At 36.8% G+C, this 20,326-nt stretch overlaps 1 protein-coding gene across 4 annotated transcripts in view; it reads right to left on the reverse strand.

Moving 5' to 3' along the window:
• LOC110455751 (synaptosomal-associated protein 25-like) overlaps positions 1-18,953 on the reverse strand; it is a 23,916-nt gene extending 4,963 nt beyond the window's left edge. The window contains exons 1-9 of one of the 4 annotated variants that reach the window (XM_021506098.1): positions 18,829-18,953; positions 16,415-16,537; positions 14,782-14,823; positions 12,300-12,348; positions 9,286-9,403; positions 6,333-6,350; positions 1,481-1,618; positions 1,011-1,155; positions 488-586 (exon numbers count right to left, since the gene is read on the reverse strand). In XM_021506098.1, coding sequence (XP_021361773.1) covers positions 518-586; positions 1,011-1,155; positions 1,481-1,618; positions 6,333-6,350; positions 9,286-9,403; positions 12,300-12,348; positions 14,782-14,823; positions 16,415-16,537 — 702 coding nt within the window. In that variant the 5' untranslated portion in view covers positions 18,829-18,953 and the 3' untranslated portion in view covers positions 488-517. Of the gene's footprint in view, positions 1-487; positions 587-1,010; positions 1,156-1,480; positions 1,619-6,332; positions 6,351-9,285; positions 9,404-12,056; positions 12,106-12,299; positions 12,349-14,781; positions 14,824-16,414; positions 16,538-18,828 lie in introns of all 4 variants that reach the window. The other 3 variants (XM_021506097.1, XM_021506099.1, XM_021506100.1) reach the window with 3 other exon arrangements.
• Positions 18,954-20,326: the final 1,373 nt, after the last annotated feature.

Genomic DNA, 20,326 nt, shown 5'->3' on the forward strand with positions numbered 1-20,326 from the left:
AATATTTCTGGGTAAATTAACAGCTGATCACACACACTGTCATGTGACAATATTTCTGGGTAAATTAACAGCTGATCACACACACTGTCATGTGACAATATTTCTGGGTAAATTAACAGCTGATCACACACACTGTCATGTGACAATATTTCTGGGTAAATTAACAGCTGATCATGAAACAGTTTAGAGAAGTATACTACAATAGTACAGTTTATATGGGAATATACAACAAAAGTTTTACTCTACGGAAATTTAAATATTTGGTTAAAAGTGGATATCAAACTTGTTCATGGTACATTTCCAATGTAGAGCTGAACTTCTAACATTAGGGTATTCAAATTCATTTAATAAAGCATCTACAGTATAAATTGGTTAGTTGGAGTACTACTTTATATAGCGGAAAACACGAAATGATACCAGGCGAGAAAATTGGATAAGGAGACTACATATTGAGAGAGGAGAGGGTCTAAGACATAAAGCTGCCTACAAATGAAAACTGGAGCTGATGAATACAGGATTAAGTCTCCTTCAAGATCTTCGTAGCCCTCTTGTTAGCCTCGCAAATTCTCACTTCGTTCGATGAAGCCTGAAATGAAATATTAGGCAATTGTTAAACAGATTTTCTATACAGTAAATATTTAATATCAATGTTTACGTAGGCCGAATTCTAAAATGTGAGAAAACTCTCTTTTATACAAATGTTGTCAACAAACTTACATTATACACAGTAACTACAATCATGTTTTAGTAAGGAATGAACAATGCTTCACAAATTGTATTAGGGGCGGAAAAATTCACAGCCAGACTGGACCCTCGGAACTCTAGACAGACGCTCGACCAATTGTCAGTTGTTGTTTCAGTTGTTGTAAAATGTATCTTTTTAACACTTTGTCTCAGGTGACCTCAAAAGAGATGTACAGATGAGGGTGTGGACTTGTAACTGAGGCAGATCTGGAGTCAATACAGTAGTATTACATAGGGAGAGGTGAGGAGATGGGAACATCACATACCTTTGACTGGATTCTTTCCACTTGTCGGTTCTGTGAGGTGATCTCACTGCCCATGTCTACAGCCATATTCCTTAGATTACCCAGCATGCCACTGACTTCTGTCAAGTTCTGCTCCATTTCGTCCTCACGAGCATCTTTTGTAATTCTACATCAAACGGCACAAGTTGTATATTGATAAGTAAATATTTCATCAAAAGCCACTGCAATATGTCTTTTGGGGAAACTATCAACATCAAATAGTCAACAATGCATATTGTTTTTTCAAGTATTCTCTGTAAACCCTGTAAGCTTTCTTAGATTATATACTCTTCAACTTGTTAAAACAATCTTCATGCATCTGAACTCAAACGCTTTTCTTCAAACAAAACACTTTACATTTGCATTAATAAACCTAAACTTTTCTGAAGTCTTATACAAAACCAGTCTAGAGACCCTTGACATGACTCTGGATGCCTTTAAGTTATACTAACACTGGAAGAAAGGTTCCTTGGGGCCCGGCCCCATTCCTTGAATCCACAATCATACGTGGACCATCTGTGTTCACCTTGCCATCTTCAGAGGACTTCCAAATATTTGCATATTCACCTCCTTTTTCGAAATTTTTTGTTCTGAAACAAATACAAAATATTGACAGGCATTAGTTTTCCAAAATATATTATATAAAACAAGGGGCCGAAAGGGCCTGCTTTGCTCACTTACTATTCGCCTCACATCTAACATCGGTGACCTTTTGGTAATTTTTTATTGGTGCTAGTATAGGAAGCTACCAACGATTTAAATGGGAGGGGAAGATTGATGATTCACGGAAGAGTGCATGAATCAAATTCTCTGCAAAGCAATGCGATATGTGAATCTCCAATCCCGAGCGTCATGGAAGTAGACACCCTCCAATAATAAATGGAACTCAAGATGACAGGCAGGTTACAAGATTGCCACCAGAAAACCAAAACAGTGGTCGTTGGAGTCTTGTTGATGAATTCCAAACTACAATAGATGCAGGACTGGAGTACAGTCCTGTAATGGGGCACCACATGATACTCGTTATGGAATACATCCCGAGTTCCTTAAGGGAGCAAACCCCGAATTCCGTAATGGGACATCTCATGAGTTCCGTTATGGAGCAAACCCCGAATTCTGTAATGGGACATCTCATGAATTCTGCAAAGGACACCAATCTTACGACAAGTCATACAGAAGACCGCCTCAAATGGACAGGCACCAGGACATTTTTAAAAATGCACCACAGTACAGACCGGAGGCATCCAACAGGGACAACAGAACCAATGCTCTGCCAACCTATTATTCCAGCGACTATCCCCAGAACAATCCAGGCTTAGATAGACAAATCTCTGTCAGGTCATTATTCCAGCGACTATCCCCAGAACAGTCAAGGCTTAGATAGACAAATCACTGTCAGGTCATTATTCCAGCGACTATCCCCAGAACAATCAAGGCTTAGATAGACAAATCACTGTCAGGTCTTCGTCATCCTCCTGCAGAGGTGGAAATGAGCGCGACACCAAGCTTTCTTTTTTCAACGGCAAGGGAGACTGGCAGGCATTCATTGTACCATTCAACTAGGTAGCAGCAAGGTTTGGATGGGATGAATTCAGGCAGTGCTTAGAACTGTTGTTATATGTGAGGGACGAGGCATTTTCACGAGATTACAAGCATATGCGAGGGCAGACCTTAGTCAATTTTGTAAAGAAATGGATCGGGGTTATGTACTACCTCTCATTGACCCAATCTACAAAAAAATTTACAAAATGCCCGTATGAGGAATGAGGAATCCTTGGCACCGAATTCATCAAGAATTGAGAATATGGTCAGGAAAGCCTTCCCTAGTATAAACCGAGCACTATATGATGACCTGTGTATGAAATACATGCTGAATGGTATCTCAGACTCCAGCATTTTGTATGTTGTTTTAACAGAGGAACCTCGAAGAAGCTAGTATTAACTTACTAACATTTTTTTTCTTTCTGCAAGTCTACAGTGAAAAAGAACAATCACACGAGAGAGGTGTCACTCGCAACCGAGGAACAGGAATGTCTAGACGCCAGAAGGATGGGCCATAGTAAATATGTCACTGAAGAGAGAGTTCAGACGTCAGAAGGATGGGACATAGTAAATATGTCACTGAAGAGATACTTCAGACGTCAGAAGGATGGGACATAGTAAATATGTCACTGAAGAGAGAATTCAGACGTCAGAAGGATGGGACATAGTAAATATGTCACTGAAGGTAGACTTCAGACGTCAGAAGGACGAGCCAAAGTAAATATGTCACTGAAGAGATACTTCAGACGTCAGAAGGATGGGCCATAGGAAATATGTCACTGAAGAGAGACTTCAGACTTCAGAAGGATGGGCCATAGTAAATGTGTCACTGAAGGGAGACTTCAGACGTCCGAAGGATGGGCCATAGTAAATATGTCACTGAAGAGATACTTCAGACGTCAGAAGGATGGGCAATAGTAAATATGTCACTGAAGGTAGACTTCAGACGTCAGAAGGACGAGCCAAAGTAAATATGTCACTGAAGAGAGACTTAAGACGTCAGAAGGATGGCCCATAGTAAATATGTCACTGAAGAGATACTTCAGACGTCAGAAGGATGGGCAATAGTAAATATGTCACTGAAGAGATACTTCAGACGTCAGAAGGATGGGACATAGTAAATATGTCACTGAAGAGATACTTCAGACGTCAGAAGGATGGGCCATAGTAAATATGTCACTGAAGAGAGACTTCAACAGTTTAAAAGGAACTTGAATGAGAAGATATCCAAGGACATTAAGGAAATCAATGATATGATTTCTGACGGAAAGAACACTCGTCGAAGATACAACAATTACAAGATGACTACAATTCAGAGCAATGTACGCTTTGGTTGTCACGAGGAGGGGCACTACCGGAAAGGTTGTCCGTTGCTAAAGGACAAGCAAAATGATAACAAGGATTGTAGGATATCTGGGAAAAACAACTCCTTAAACTGGGAAGGACTGTGTCCGACGGCCACAATACATGTCAGTTACTCGAGGACCAATGGAAGAGATTTAAGGTGGATGTCATTCCTCTTGGTAGCAAGGTCAGAAGTGTAACAAGGACACCTAAGAAACCAATGAAACAGAAGAGTTTGTGGATGGATGGATATTCCTCCAGGGATCTTGTAAACTTCCAAAAAAGAAGACAGCGATCTTAGAACACTTCATGACTGGTGCAAACAAGGAACTCTTCCAACTCGAGATGAGATGGCCAAGTTAAGTCCGACAGTCAGGAAGTTCTGGCTAAACTAGAGTAACCTTGTTTGCAAGGATAGAGTTCTGTATGTGGTCTAAAGATCCAATGCACCAGAACAGGATAAAGTACAACTGTTAGTACCAAAGATATTACAGAAGGAAGTGCTGCTTAAATGTTATAACTCTATACCTTAGCTGTACATCCAGGAATACAGTGGACTACTGAAAAGATAAAGGAGAAGTTCTATTGGTACAAAATGGGAGATACTATTAAACTACATATTTTACAGTGCGAAAGCTGCAATCGTTGGAAATCGTTGACTTCTAAAAAGAATGCACTGATTTAAGATTACCCAGTAGGATATCCACTAGACAGGATAGCACTAGATGTTATTGGTCCATTGCCTCGTACTAGGAGCCAGAATCAGAACATATTGCTCATTGGTGACCATTTTACAAGGTGGGTGGGTGGAGGCGTATCCATTGCCTCATCGAACCGCCGAGAAAGTGGCAGAGAAACTGGTTAAAGACTTTACCTCACACTATGGTACTCCACTGAAAATTCATACCGACCAAGGAATCAATTTTGACAGTTGCTTATTCAAAGAAGTCTGTCAATTACTGCAGAATTCAAAGACAAGAACTACACCCTATCACCCAGCATCCTATAGGATAATAGAGCGTTTCAACCAGACACTGGCTAAGATGATTAAAGCTTCCTGTGTGAAAATCCGAAGGATTGGGATCAAAATATTGAATTACTTATGGCAGTCTATCGGAGAACCAAACACCAAGCAACTGGTTTCAGTCCAAATGTCATGATGTTCGGAAGAGAGGTTAATACCCCCTGGATATAATTTTTCCGAAGCCAGAGGAACCAATACATTATTTGCCTACAGAATATGTGGAGAACCTTAAAGAAAACCTGGACAAAATGTATCGCATTGCTCGCGAGAAATTGGGGAATGTACATGTACTCAGCTGCAAAAACAAAACTATGATAGCGGAACAAATGTTTTGGGAGGGAGATTTAGTGTACAAATTGAAACCAATCCATAAAAAAGTTTAAGTCAGCATGGTCAGGACTATATGTCATCACCAAAGTATTGAGCCCAGTGACGTGTACTCTATACAGAACAGAAGGTGACAGGAAAATATTCATTTTAATAGACTCAAGAAATATGAAGGAGAAAGGCCTAAATGGGCTACCAAATTCATAAAAGTGGAACTGTTGCATGATTTTATATATTGCAGGATGGCTACGCACTACTCATGTTCCAACTTTAAATTTACTTCTTCAAAGAAAAACAGTGCAATTCTACACTTTATCGTCCAACATATAGAACCATAGAGGAGGTGAGGCGCCCTTCAGATGCAGTTTAATTTGTGCCAGTTCGTAACCTTGACAAGGAATGACCTGGTGCGACTTTGTAAGGGGTATCTTCCTCACCTGGAGGCCAAGAAGAAATCTTCAATATGCAGGGAAGTCGACTACTTCCAGAAGAGCAGACGGCCATATAGAATGGAATTGGGCAAGGCTGTAAGGATAAGTAAAGAAAGTAAACCAGAGGAGAAAGTGATGGTAGCAGACACCCCCGCTCCATGCAATGACCAATTGATGGATGACATGCTAGAGTTATGCGATGATACTGCAGGGATTTACCAAAGGGAAGAAAAAGAACAACAGCTACAGAGCAAGATAGACAAGCAAGAGAGAGAACTCAAGACAGAGAAGTGGAAACGAAAAGAACAAGAGGAGAAATTCGGGAGCTGCGTCAAAAGATTCGAGAGGAAGAAAGACAGCTAGCAAAGTTCACCATACAGGTTCGAGGAGGATGTACGTAGATACATTATCTAGTATGAGTTGATTATCATCAATGGCAAGTAAATGACTTCCTTTAGTTAACATATTAGCTGAAATGTGGACAATTCTGTTATATATCAAAAATAGCTGATGATGTAGATGATTATAGAGAGGACAAGAACGGATGAAGAACATCCTCAGATTGATGCCCATACAGGTCCATTGAGAGTTATCAATGTAGTGATCACAATGCTTATCATAGTTAAGATTACTTACCTCCTATGCTTTACTAAGCTGGCATAAAATAACATTAAGTTTACGAGGCTGGCAATATTTAAACATATCAATTACATCGTCATCGAAGGAGGATGACATTTTACCTAATTTACGTTTAAATCTAGACAAAGAGAGTGATTCAGTTATTTCCTTATTTAACCGATTCCATTTATTCATTGTGCAAGGAAGAAAACTATTTTGAAAGATATTTTTTCTAGCAAATGGTATTTTAAAGTATCTTTGATCTGGAGTCATATTGTTAATAATTTTGCACATCAGTATGAGACTGTTATTGTTTGTTCTAACTTGTAATTTGTGAAATTTAGACTGTTCCATGTTCCGGATTTATTAAAATTTAGACCTCAGTGCTTATGAGATTAACTATTAGTTATCATATGATAATTAAAAGTGATAAGTGGATGGTGAATGTGTTTTTTTGGAAACAGTAAGCCCTACTGTTTTTTAGAGTTAAAATTAATTTACCATTCATTAGCCCAATTATTAATTGATTCAAGATCATCATTCACTAGCTGATATTGGATCATTATCTACAATTACATAGAGAGATGTATCATCTGCAAATAGCTTTATATTAGAAGAAACTTCACAAATTATATCATTTATAAATAAAAGAAAAAAATTGAAGTACTGTTAGTACTGATGAGGAGGCGTTAGTCAGATATTTGGACATAATTGGAAAATAATGAAATGTAAAAGGTGAAATTTGAAATAAAGCAATTATAGATGCCAGCGCAATTATTGATACACATTCAACAGCAAGTACTTGTTTTTGAAACTTAGAACTATTAACCATCAAAGTTATCCGCTTATCAAACACTGGAACTTCAGATAATTTTCAAATGGAACTGTCGCCAGGATGGCTGACTAATACCCCCCACTCCCCTTCCAGTCTGATCCCACTCTGGCCCAAACACTTGTTAATAAATACAAGTAGGACTCATCCAATACTTGTGCTTCGCTGTTATGGGAACTATTTTTCTTGTAGGGAAACGTTTGTCCTCATATTTAACTATGTGTACTATCTCATAGTTTTCTCCCTTCAAACATTATTTTTTTTATAATTTGATAAATGTTGAAAAATCGATGGAGGGAATAAGATTTTAAAGTCAATATTCTTATTGTTATTGAAAAACTAACATCATCAGGATATTCGAGTAAGTTAGTTTTTCTTACATATACTATGAACGAAGTGCTACAAAAGTCGTCTCACTAGCATTTTCAGTAACGGAGGTTACCACCAGATGTTGCAAATTCGGTACTTCCGCTGGAAAAAATTACTGTCGTCACGTCCAATAGGTGATCTCAATACGGCAGGTTATAAACGCCTCCGTAAAAAGGACCTAAAACTGAACCTTTGGGAACACCTGCTGTAATATGTTTAAGACTAGAACTGTAACTTTCAAATATTACTTTTTGAGATCTATTAGTTGGATAATTTTCAAACCAATTATAGATATTACCCAAGATACTATATTTTTTTCAGTTTATACAATAATCCTCTATGCCAAACCCTATCAAAAGTGTTGCTTATGTCAAGAAAGATAAATCTAAAACTTTACATTCACCTAAATTTTTACTTATAGCATTACATATTGAGAGAAGTTGGTTGACTGTAAAACCGCCTTGTTTGACAACTCGTGTTAAGTAAACTTTTTAACAGCTAGGTTTTTTATAGCGTCTAATTATCTATAACCGTTAACAATGGTCCTGAATTGGATACTTTCACGGAAAATAACATTAGTTAAGTTCTATCATATATTTCAGATAAATATGTTTGTATACAGATTTAGTCACATAACGTGAACAGTCTGTCAAATCACTTCAGAAATTGTGTTTAGTATTTTATTAGTTTAATAACAGTAAATGTTATAACTTGTGTCAAATCTTTCTGATTTTCTGATGACCTGTATCGGACTTGATTTTGGTGGTCAGAAAAACTGTTATTACGTAGGGTTTCCATAAATAATATAAACGTTAAGCTATTCATTTGTCGGTTAATTATAAAATGTTGTTTCTATTCTATATTAATGTTTAGCTAGTACATATTTATGTAATAGGCAGACTCACTGTAATGTAGATTACATTACAGACCAGCTCAGTATGTTTTGGTGATCACTTTTGACTTGCTGTATATCAATCCACGCTACCAAGTATTTGACTTATATTGATCAGCGGTCAGAAGTACCGTTTAATTGTACATAATTTCACCTAGATTTGTATTGTATCTTTATCATTCATAATGAATAAATCTGATGCATCCTAACTACGTTGTGAGGTTACTTTAACAGAAATCTAGCGAATAAGTTCACAACACTGATGACAGTGGCGAATACAACCAAATATTTAATAATTCAGGTCAAGGTCAAATATATTTCAATACGCTAAATATCATTACTCTGTAACATATAGATCAATAAGGAGCAGAGCGATGGAAGCATCCAAGGCATACTCTTATTGTAATATTTCATTCTTAACCCTTTTACCACTGCAGACCATAATGGACTCATCTAGATCAATGCATGGTAGAGTCTACTAAAGTTACATAGGGGTGAAAGGGTTAACACCTTTTATCTACAGACCTAATTATATCTATGGATCTTTGTTGGCCAAGTAAACTAAAATGGATGCACACAGTATATGTATTGATTTATACAGTAAACACAACCGTCTGCTTGCCTAGGCTATTTATACAGGAAACACAACCGTCTGCTTGCCTAGGCTATTTGTACAGTAAACACAACCGTCTGCTTGCCTAGGGTATTTATACAGTAAACACAACCGTCTGCTTGCCTAGGCTATTTATACAGTAAACACAACCGTCTGCTTTCCTAGTCTATTATTAATACAACAAATGAATGTACTTCCAATTCCTTGGTTACTTATATAACTGCCAGATTTATACCGTTTCCACGGTAACACATCATACACTTACTTTTTCCAAGGTAGTACACACAATCCACAGCATTTCTCCATGCCCTCCAGATTTTTCTCAGCATCCTTCATGTCTTTATTAATTTGATCCATGCCTTCCTCTACCCTATCCAGCTGTTCTGTAAACCGTAAATCTCATCAGTTAGCTAAGTGTCTTACACAGATATAAGTTATCTAGACTACAAGAGACATGGTTGATTGGCTATTAAAAATATCACTTAACTTGGCTACTAGAAACATCACTTAACTTAGCTACTAAAATCACTCAATTTGGCTACTAAAATCACTCAATTTAGCTACTAGAACAATCACTTAACTTGGCTGCTATAAACACCACTTAACTTGGCTACTAGAAACATCACTTAACTTGGCTACTAAAAACATCACTTAACTTGGCTACTAGAAACATTACTTAACTTGGCTACTAAAAACATCACTTAACTTGGCTACTAGAAACATTACTTAACTTGGCTACTAGAAACATTACTTAACTTGGCATAAACATCAGTGAGCTTTGCTACTAAAGGTTAGCTTGCATGGGTTTATCATAAACATCAGTTAGCTTGGCTATTAGAAATATCAGTTAGCTTGGCTATTAGAAATATCAGTTAGCTTGCATTTTCTATTAGAAATATCAGTTAGCTTATCTATTAGAAATATCAGTTAGCTTGGCTATTAGAAATATCATTTAGCTTGGCTATTAGAAATATCAGCTAGCTTGTTCATTTCAAACATCAGTTAGCTTGCCTACAATAAACATTTGTTAGTTTGGCTACTTTAGATTCTTTTTGTCAAAATACACATTCCTTTCAAAATATCCAACAAGAACTTTAGAAAAAAAAGGCCATGAGATTTTCATCACTCACCTATTATGTTTGTGAGGTTGAAATTCTAACAAGATCATGGTGGCCATATCAGATTTCTTATTAACCTAGGTAATTCAAATAACAATACTTGTTTTGTCAATGACAGCCTGTACACTTGTATGATATTTGGTTATACTGATCTTGTTTTATCAAGTTTTATTTTGATACTTTCTGTACTTTCAGAAACAGCTGTTAGAGACTTTACATGCAATATTGCCTTTTGGGCCTGGTGAGTTTAAAATTGACATTGGATTGACAGACAACGGACACATCCCCATGGCATAAGCTCATTTAGCACATCTGTTAACTCATTCACCCCTGAAGACACATTTGAACTCTTCCATTTCAAAGGTTGGAATAGTTCATTATGAAATTTTAGGAGTGAATGAGTTAAGCTAAAAATCTTTACAGCAGATGAGGTATAGCAGTTGCTGTATCAAGGAAAAAGTGTTCGAGTCTGACAAGAAAGATAGTCTAGACATTTAAGTGTGTGACAAGTGAGAACAAGTAATACAGTTCTATTGAACATGGAGTGCTACACAACACACTCATACAGGTATCAAGTCAAACAACTCATCCTGGGGAATCAATAACTATCTGCTGCATCAAAATATTTTCAATACATTTACATAAATACTTTATAATCAAGACTGATTTTTAAAAAAAGGGCTCATGCAATTTGATAAAATCTACATAGACTACAATGTTTGAGTGATCTATTGTGTTTTACATAATTATACAATAACACATGCTTCGTGAGTTGATCAGAAATCGCTGTGAAACATTGTAATTAAGTCACATTGTAATTTTTGTTGTCACTAAGTGTAACGGAACAGTGTAATAACCAAAGAAAATATGTTTAGGCCGATACCCACAGGAGGGCAAGATATCGTAACATCTTGCAGGTATTCCACATGAGAGAAAAAAGGTGTGGGGTAACATATGGGAAGTAAAATAAGGAAATAAAATGCATGCAGATACACAAGGAACACATCGACACCTGACAGCCTCACTATACCCAGTGGTCAACCTTTAACAAAAACACACAAATATCTTGACAATATCGGAATCATCAATTAATATACTGAAAGATCTAGAGTTTAAAGATTTTTTAATTCTTCTTTTTAATTATTATCAAATTACAATTTGTTCAGTACAGCATCAAAGTTTTGGAGTTTTGTCCCCTTGTCATTGATAATTTAATTTGTGTTGACATTGTTGTTTGTCAATCCATAATTTTGATGATTCAGTTTTTGGATGGTATGTCCTGGTTTCACAGTCACAAAAGATTTAACCAATGAAATTGTTTGTTACATCACAAATACTACAAAAAGTCTGTAGACATGAATTAGCCCCTTGGCCATGTGGTTGACCTATAAATAACAAGTGACCTTGGCATTGACCTTGGGACCCTGAAATATAACCTCAACAGAGGTATTCTTTATATTTAAGTATAGTCGGTAGAATCATGACACTGAAGCAGGAAATGACGAGAAAGAAAGGGACAGGACGCGTTGTGAAGGGACATGAGGCAACAGACTTGGGTACCCCCCCCCCCCCCTTCTTACTAAATAACTTATATATTCGAAAATGTATGTTATGTACTATGACAAATGCTAGTATACATGCTGATGTATGTGACAGTACTGACATCCTGTAATTGTTAAGCTTCAAGTCTTGAAGTGTTTACAATAAATATCAGACATACATCAAAGTTAGTATTGTTAGTATTATAGTACACAGCGAATTTAAGGTCAGTATTTTCCAAAACTAATTAATGCAGTTAATGTTACATAGAGTTGATATACTTCCTTTCCGTGCCCCATTATTACAGTATATGTTTGTATAGAGCTGAGTTTAGGTAGAAATAGAACATGTATACAATATTATAGTAACGGGTCCATACCTCCCTGTTCATCCAGCATGACCAAAGTCTTGATGCCAACCTCTTTACTCTATATTACACACAGAAGACACCGATGAGGATGCAAAGAAAAACAAAAGTCAGTAATGGTTACAATATAAATATATTCAAAAAAGTCTACGATTATGTTGCATCTAACTAAGAAAGTAATAAAAATTAAAATACTGATACAAACACAAGGTAAATCACGACACAGGTGCATTCCAAATTTTAGTTTTGTCTTACCTCCCTGCTCATCCAACATGACCAGGGTATTGATGCCTGCCTCCTTACTCTATAGAAGGCATGCAGAGAAAACACAGCAATCAATACCAGACATACAACCGCCCTCATGCTGTTTGACTCACAAAGTTCACAAAACTATTACATGTATCAATGTTCCCTAGCTAATCAACATAATGAGACTTTCAGGAGAAATGAAACTCTGTAGAAACCTTTTCAAGAATGTTATCTCTTCATTTTCAAAGTACCATAAAATTATAAAAACAGATAAAAAAAATTGTGTTAAATTATTTAAAGATGTTTATCAATCTTGAAAAACTTCAAGTAGGGATCCATTAGAGTATCACTAATTAAAAGGTTTCCAGTTAACTGAAATAGTTGTTTTATAACTACAAAGTTTACAATCAGATTCTTTTAGGGATGTCATTGATAATTAAGCAGTTGTTGAAGATATACACCTGAAAATATTGAAAAAGAAAAATGAAAATAAAAAGGATCATAGATCACTCACCTGGAATTTTATTTCAAATCTAAAATCTGTCAAATATGGCACATGTATGACAAAAGAAATGTAATGCTGAGAACATTAAATAAGGACTATGATTAATTCCAAAGGGGCTATGACCCAGAGGATAAGTATCCAGGGGCAGGGCAAAACCTTGGCACATATCTTGGTAGCATGAGTAAATTCTTTTGTTTAAAGTGGAGATCTCAACTATTTCCAAGTCATAACTCCTGGAGATAATTATATATATCCATACATATATGTATTTGCATAAGTATATTCATCTCTGCATGCCAAGAAATTATAATATGGCATGAGGTACTGTGGCGATCTCAATGGCTTCCATGTTATGACCAAGGGACTAAGTGGAAAGACCAAACCCTGAGCTATCAAGCTTAGTAAGTAGGTATTATCATATAGTGTGGATCTCAACCATATGCCAATTATTACCCATTGTGTTGAATCATTACCACCTGTGAAAGCTTTATACAAAATATCCATTTCATAGTTGCAAGGGATAAGTCACCTAAAGAAAGATAGCTGAACTACTCCGTTTTGACCCACCCCTTAGCCCCTCCCCTGGGGGTACATCTCTTTAGTTTGTACAATTCTCATCATCACTTCTGACCATGAGGATGTTCCTACCAAGAAAAGTCACTTAAAGCATTATGGCATAGCTCCCAAAGGGTCTGCCCCCCAATTTGACAGTGTGACAGACAACCGTCACCACAGCATGGCATAAGCTCACCCTGGATCTTTGGACCAGGTGAGCTAAAAATAAAAATTACTTAGTTATGTAAGAAACCTTATAAGTAAGAACGATATTCAGCAGTTTGTATGATTGTGTTGTTGACTGGTCAGTTTTAGCTAGCTGGTATGATGATGTTGCTGACTGGTCAGTTTTAGCTAGTTGATATGATGATTGTTGACTGGTCAGTTTTAGCTAGCTGGTATGATGATGTTGCTGACTGGTCAATTTTAGCTAGCTGGTATGATGATGTTGTTGACTGGTCAGTTTTAGCTAGCTGGTATGATGATGTTGCTCACTGGTCAATTTTAGCTAGCTGGTATGATGATGTTGTTGACTGATCAGTTTTAGCTAGCTGGTATGATGATGTTGATGACTGGTCAGTTTTAGCTAGCTGGTATGATGGTATTGCTGACTGGTCAGTTTAAGCTAGTTTGTATGATGGTGTTGCTGACTGGTCAGTTTTAGCTAGCTGGTATGACGATGTTGCTGACTGGTCAGTTTTAGATAGCTGGTATGATGATGTTGCTGACTGGTCAGTTTTACCTAGCTGGTATGATGATGATGCCGACTGGTCAGTTTAAGCTAGCTGGTATGATGATGTTGCAAACTGGTCAGTTTAAACTAGTTTGTATGATGGTGTTGCTGACTGGTCAGTTTTAGCTAGTTGGTATGATGGTGTTGCTGACTGGTCAGTTTTAGCTAGCTGGTATGATGGTATTGCTGACTGGTCAGTTTAAGCTAGTTTGTATGATGATGTTGCTGACTGGTCAGTTTTACCTAGTTGTTTGTATGATGATGTTGCTGAATGGTCAGTTTAAGCTAGTTTGTATGATGGTGTTGCTGACTGGTTAGTTTAAACTAGTTTGTATGATGATGTTGCTGACTGGTCAGTTTTACCTAGTTGTTTGTATGATGTTGTTGCTGATTGGTCAGTTTAAGCTAGTTTGTATGATGGTGTTGCTGACTGGTCAGTTTTAGCTAGTTTGTATGATGGTGTTGCTGACCGGTCATTTTTAGCTAGTTTGTATGATGGTGTTGCTGACTGGTCAGTTTAAGCTAGCTGGTATGATGATGTTGCTGACTGATCAGTTTAAGCTAGTTTGTATGATGGTGTTGCTGACTGGTCAGTTTTAGCTAGTTGTTTGTATGATGATATTGCTGACCAGTCAGTTTTACCTAATTGTTATGATATAGAAGGGTTCAAGGTTTTGTTATTGGTGCCATCTTACCTCCTCACACATTTGCATCATACGTCTCGTACTCTCCAGCGACTGAAACATAAAAAACAGAAATTATTAAGCACCAATTTCAAACACACATTAACAAGAGGCCCAGAAGGCTGGTATTACTCACCTCTTCATCTTTTAAGCAATAGACCATGCAGAAAAATCATACACAGGTATATGTAATACAAATACCCTCGCATACGCATACTGTCTATAACCACATGCACAGAAAAAGACAAAGGAAAATTCTAGAAAATGCATTCTTAAATTGACAAAATACTTTCATTGTGTAGTTTGTATTTTGCTCGGGTACTTTATGAAATAAAAGCATAACACAGTGTTGAATCAACTGGATGGATAACAGAACCACTTGATCTACTTACAACTTACCTATCAGTTATTGAACCATTCAGGAAAATATATTACAAGTGACTTTGAAAGCATTGCTATACATACAGTTTTTTTGAAAAGAACATTATACCACTGTTAGTGAACAGAAAATGATAAGCATATTCTTTTTCAGTCAACATTGCTGAACAGAAGCATTACAGTACATAACAGGCAAGTTGTGGCAGGTTTTATTTGTGTGTAAGTGGCAGGTTTTAATTGTGTATAAGTTAAGGAATTGCTAATTTGAGCCCCAAATCGTCGCAGCAGCATACTAGCATTCTCTTCTTGAAAATGATGTTTGTAGTGACAGAATGCTTTTGAGCATGTACAGTACATTAAACAAGACAGTGCATGCAATCAAGTCACGCGAACATGGACAAAAGTCCTGTGCAGCAAAAGTGAACGAAGGGCAATGACTCTGTCAGTTATTTTAAGGACATTATATTCCTTTAAGATGAGTCTTCATTTTTAGAACCCATTGTATCTCTTAGTAATCACTCATTAAAAATTTGAATTTAATGATGTTCAGGTCTCGCCTGAAAAAGTTACTGCAAAACTTGTAAGTCACAAATGACCTTGTAAGTCACAAATGACCTTGTAAGTCACAAATGACCCCTACTTGAGGTATTGCCTGGCAGGACACTCAAGCAATCAAAAAAGATGCACCCCACTGCAATAATCACCTACACTGACAGATATAGATATTGACATTCTGTTGTCATAATATGGTGTTAAACGATTGATTTGTTGAAAGATTTTGTCAAACTTCTTTGACATATGCTCAAAATGTGATTTAATTGAAAGAGGTCATAATTATAAGTCTTTCTCAAACTCGTTCAATATATACTCATATGATTGCTAGCTATATAGGCACCTTAGATTTTATAAGACTTGCTCGTCTCCAAAACGTCTACAAAGGGAGGGAACCTCATGTTAGGAAGGGAAAATACATTGAGTGTTAATACAAACATGTGAAGTGCCTCTGTGCATTGAACTCATTCTTGTGTGAGGTTGTGCTGCCGTGTGTAACCCAAATTCACTAATAAATACAAGCAGAAAATAGCTGGTCATAATACTAATATATATAAAATTAGTCATTACACTGAAATTCAGAGCATTTAAATACTTCTATTTCACATAGTTACGACAAGTTCATCCCATTTGGTAGAGGGAGTTTGTGTGATGTTAGGATATTTTGTAATCAATTATTTTGACTCAAGTGAATTGTATGCAAAATAAATCTTACATCATCAGTGACTTGGTTAGACTGTGCCTGTATCTCTGCAAGCTCTCGTCGCATGTCGTCAGCACTCCCCGACCCTGTGACACCACCGGGAGGAACATCATCTACAGCTTCACGGTCAGTCATCTGTCCGGGAAAAAGTCCAAAAATTAAATTTATATTTTCTCAAACATACTGTACAATGATTGAACGCATATTTTCTTAATGTCTTCAATGGAAATATTGTGATCATTTAGTGGGCTCAAAATTTCAATGAAATATTTTAAGTGAGCACTCTTTTTTTCTTGGCAAACAATGATTTTTTTTTTAAACTTTAGGTCTATAAGCCCAAGTTTGCTCTGGTCCTGACACCAGACTTAGATATTTTGACAGATAGATGTCCCACACCAGACATCAGAATCTACCTGTCAAAATGTCTGTCAGGTGTCATAGCCTGAAGAAAGTCCAGCCACTTTAGACCCTATGCATATGGCAATAATTTAGTCCAGAACTCAATGAAGATTTTTCTGATATTCAAGCACACCAACATAAACTGTCTCCTGCATACACACACGCAAACATGCATATACACTACACACATGGAGGCAAGTCCTTATATGACCTTAGCTGTTAATAGGACGTTAAACAAAATTAAACCAAACCATCTAAAATCTCAGTACAAAACCATCCGGGATTCCCTTCCCTGGATGACACAGAACACAATGTGTCACACTAAGAAGAAAAAAGGCATACAAGAGGAACAGAGGGCCTGTATTATTTCCCAGGATATACATATATATAGCGATGCAATCATGGCAAACAAAATTCTCATTAAAAATAATATTGCAATCAAGTCTGTAGAACTAATGCCAGACTCCAGAGCTAATACTGTTAGCATGGTGGATTATAGGGTGGTGATGATCTCAACCATTTCTGTGTTATGGCTGAAGGACCAAGTCCTCAGGGACTGGCAAGATCCAAATGACTTGCTAAGTGTATCTGTCTCCTCTTGCCCAGCAGTTTTGTATATTTGGTTTAGGTTGAGGATCTGAATTGTTCCCAAATTATGACCATTGGACTGAGTCCAATGGCACAGAGACCTGACCCCGGAACCATTTCTGAGAGTATGGTTGTGTTTGTTTTTTCATGTCTAGCAAAGGTATATATATGGTCATGATCAACAGTTTTCATGTTATGACCCAGGGACCTCCCCTCTATGATCTTGTTCTGCTCTTCTTGCACAGGACGTCTTTATACTGGTTATGAGGAGGTGATCTTTAAAATATCCATGTATCCCAGGGACTAAATGTGGCAAAAATTTCTCATACCCTCTCCTTGTCCTCAGATTAAAGTCGGTGACTGGGTAAACATACATGTGCAGGAACACTCAGACTCATTACTTGAATAGTAGATATAAGATACAAGAAGATTTATTTAGTGTTGTGTAATCACTTGAGCTTGATTTTGGCATCTAATTATTCAGTAAAAGTTTTGAAGGTTTGCTTAATTTGACATCTATAATAAGAGACAGCCTATGGAGATTTACGCCTCTGCTAGAGTATAATGATGAAGGCCTATTTTGGTTCTTATTTTGTGATTTTATAATTATATAATATTCCAACAACTCACTTGCAACGACATTAATACCATTTTTATATGAGAATTACATTAATTGTTTACAGATACAACAATTTGACTGTAGAATATATGTTTTTATTTTGAGTACATATGGGACACGTGTAGGGCGAAGGGGATGGGGCTATGCTTGGTTGACAGGTGTATCGGAATAGAGGTAGAACTAATCGTATGCATGTAGTCGCACGTGCTAGTGGTGCGATATGGGTGAGAAGAAGGCTAAAGGGTTGGGGTACTCGGCATTTGAGCCTTGTAGTTCTATTCGACAACACGCATTTAAACACGCGCACACACCCTCCCAACACAAACATCTGTTTATGAAAATTGTGACTGCCCAGTTGGGTTTTATTTTATTTACAGATCCCATTCATGGAGGGAAAATTCTGATAGATCTCCATCAATTTACAAGGGTATAGGGAAACCACGGAGATAATTGAGGCGAGGCTGGAGAGTGTTCGTTTTCACAGAAGGAACTTAGAAGATCTGTCGATTTCTTTGTAACACATATGCAACTACAGAGGCTTCCTCCCATACAAGTGTTGGCGTTTTCATGATAAATGATTTATGTTCGTTTGCGAAGGTCGAATTAGAACATAATACAACTTATGAATATGTAATTCATATCGACGTAATACGTAATACGTAGTGACTTAGTACTGTACTCTGTACTGTATATACAATGCTAAGTTCAGTCGATCGATCTCATGAAGAGCTGTCAAAATTTTATCAATGCAAATCGAACTAGCTTTTACATTCAAATACACATATCTATTACATTAGGTGTATTAAATGAATATACTTACGATTGATTAATATGTGTCTTGATGGCGACGGAATAAAAGATGATATTCACGATTTTCAGTCTGCCAAATCGGACACCTCTTCCTGTCGCAAAATGACGTCACGCACACATACATTTTCTTCGCTACTTCCGGTGAATTAATTATCATCTCTCCGAACGCTGTACACAGTGTCCCTATCGATTTAAAATGCAATTCAAATTTGTGGTTTGGTCTGCTATGGTTACACAATGTGTATTTTCGGTGGTTGCAAACATACTTTATTTATATATACGTGGAAAAGTTTAAACATTAGTTTTTATTCCAAATTTCCCAAAAATATTATGGGAGAACACGATTCCGGTATGCCGGACGTGCCAGTTCCCGATGGCAAGGCGAAATTAACGTCAACGTAAATTAAGCGAGTTCTGGTCGGCAAAAAAATCCGATTGTAGGCGTGTCTGAATACGGAAATGGTCAGTCTCTGGTCAGTTGTGGAAACGAGCACACACACACACACACACACACACACACGAATACCGAGAGAAACCGGAAACATGGAAAGATAGAAAGCTTCACAAAATATTTTTCACTACATATTGGCTAAAAACTGAAACTGATAAAGATACCATAAAACATATTGATCGTAGAAATAAATAGTGTGTACTTATATAATAAGTAACCTAGAGGGTATTGAAGATGTCTCTTTTAAAACAAGTTTATACTTAATAGTTGCATGTTGGTGCTGCAGTATTGATAGATAGATATTCAGTTAAAATTCATCTAGTGGAACCGCTCATAACAAAAATTAAGACGGAACTAAAAAGGCAGCAAAATACGTAAGGATTGAACAGAATTTATTTTCGATGTTCAATTCCGTTCAAACCGGCATAAACATTGAAAAATTATGTTTAATGCATATATTTACATTCAAAATATTGTAGTTATCATTGATCTACATGTTCCCTTTTGTTTTCGATAATGAAGTGTTAGGCCTAGTGCAAACGAGATAGCTGGAACAACCTAACGTCACAAAAATGTTTGCTTCGAACGGTTGCCTTACGTTATTCGCGGCGGGAGGAGAAGCTTCAAAACCACGCGGATCAATTTGCGTTCATAGCCCTATGAACGCAATATTTCTTCTGGTGATATCAAGGACTTAGATAATCTAATGCCTTGGTTATATACAGGAACTTGCTGTGAAAAATTGAAATAATTATCTCGGGACATATATTCCAGAGATATGTAATATATGTCTCTGATACTCTACATTTATTACCAGTGAAATATTAGCAATCATCCATTTGATAGAATTTTTTATCGTCACAGCAATATATATGAATATATTTACATTCGCTCCCATTGAAGCTGTGTAAACCATGACTGCGTATACATTACCGTATACGCAGTGAGATTCATTGGAGACCATTGTTTCCTATTCCGTCTTTGCGTATTGCATAGTTTAGAGCAGGTATTGATTGTTACGTCATTTGTTAGTGAAAGTAACGTCATCATTTTTTGA

This window comes from Mizuhopecten yessoensis, unplaced genomic scaffold, assembly GCF_002113885.1.
Source record: "Mizuhopecten yessoensis strain PY_sf001 unplaced genomic scaffold, ASM211388v2 scaffold8365, whole genome shotgun sequence".
Taxonomy (NCBI): Eukaryota; Metazoa; Mollusca; class Bivalvia; order Pectinida; family Pectinidae; genus Mizuhopecten; species Mizuhopecten yessoensis.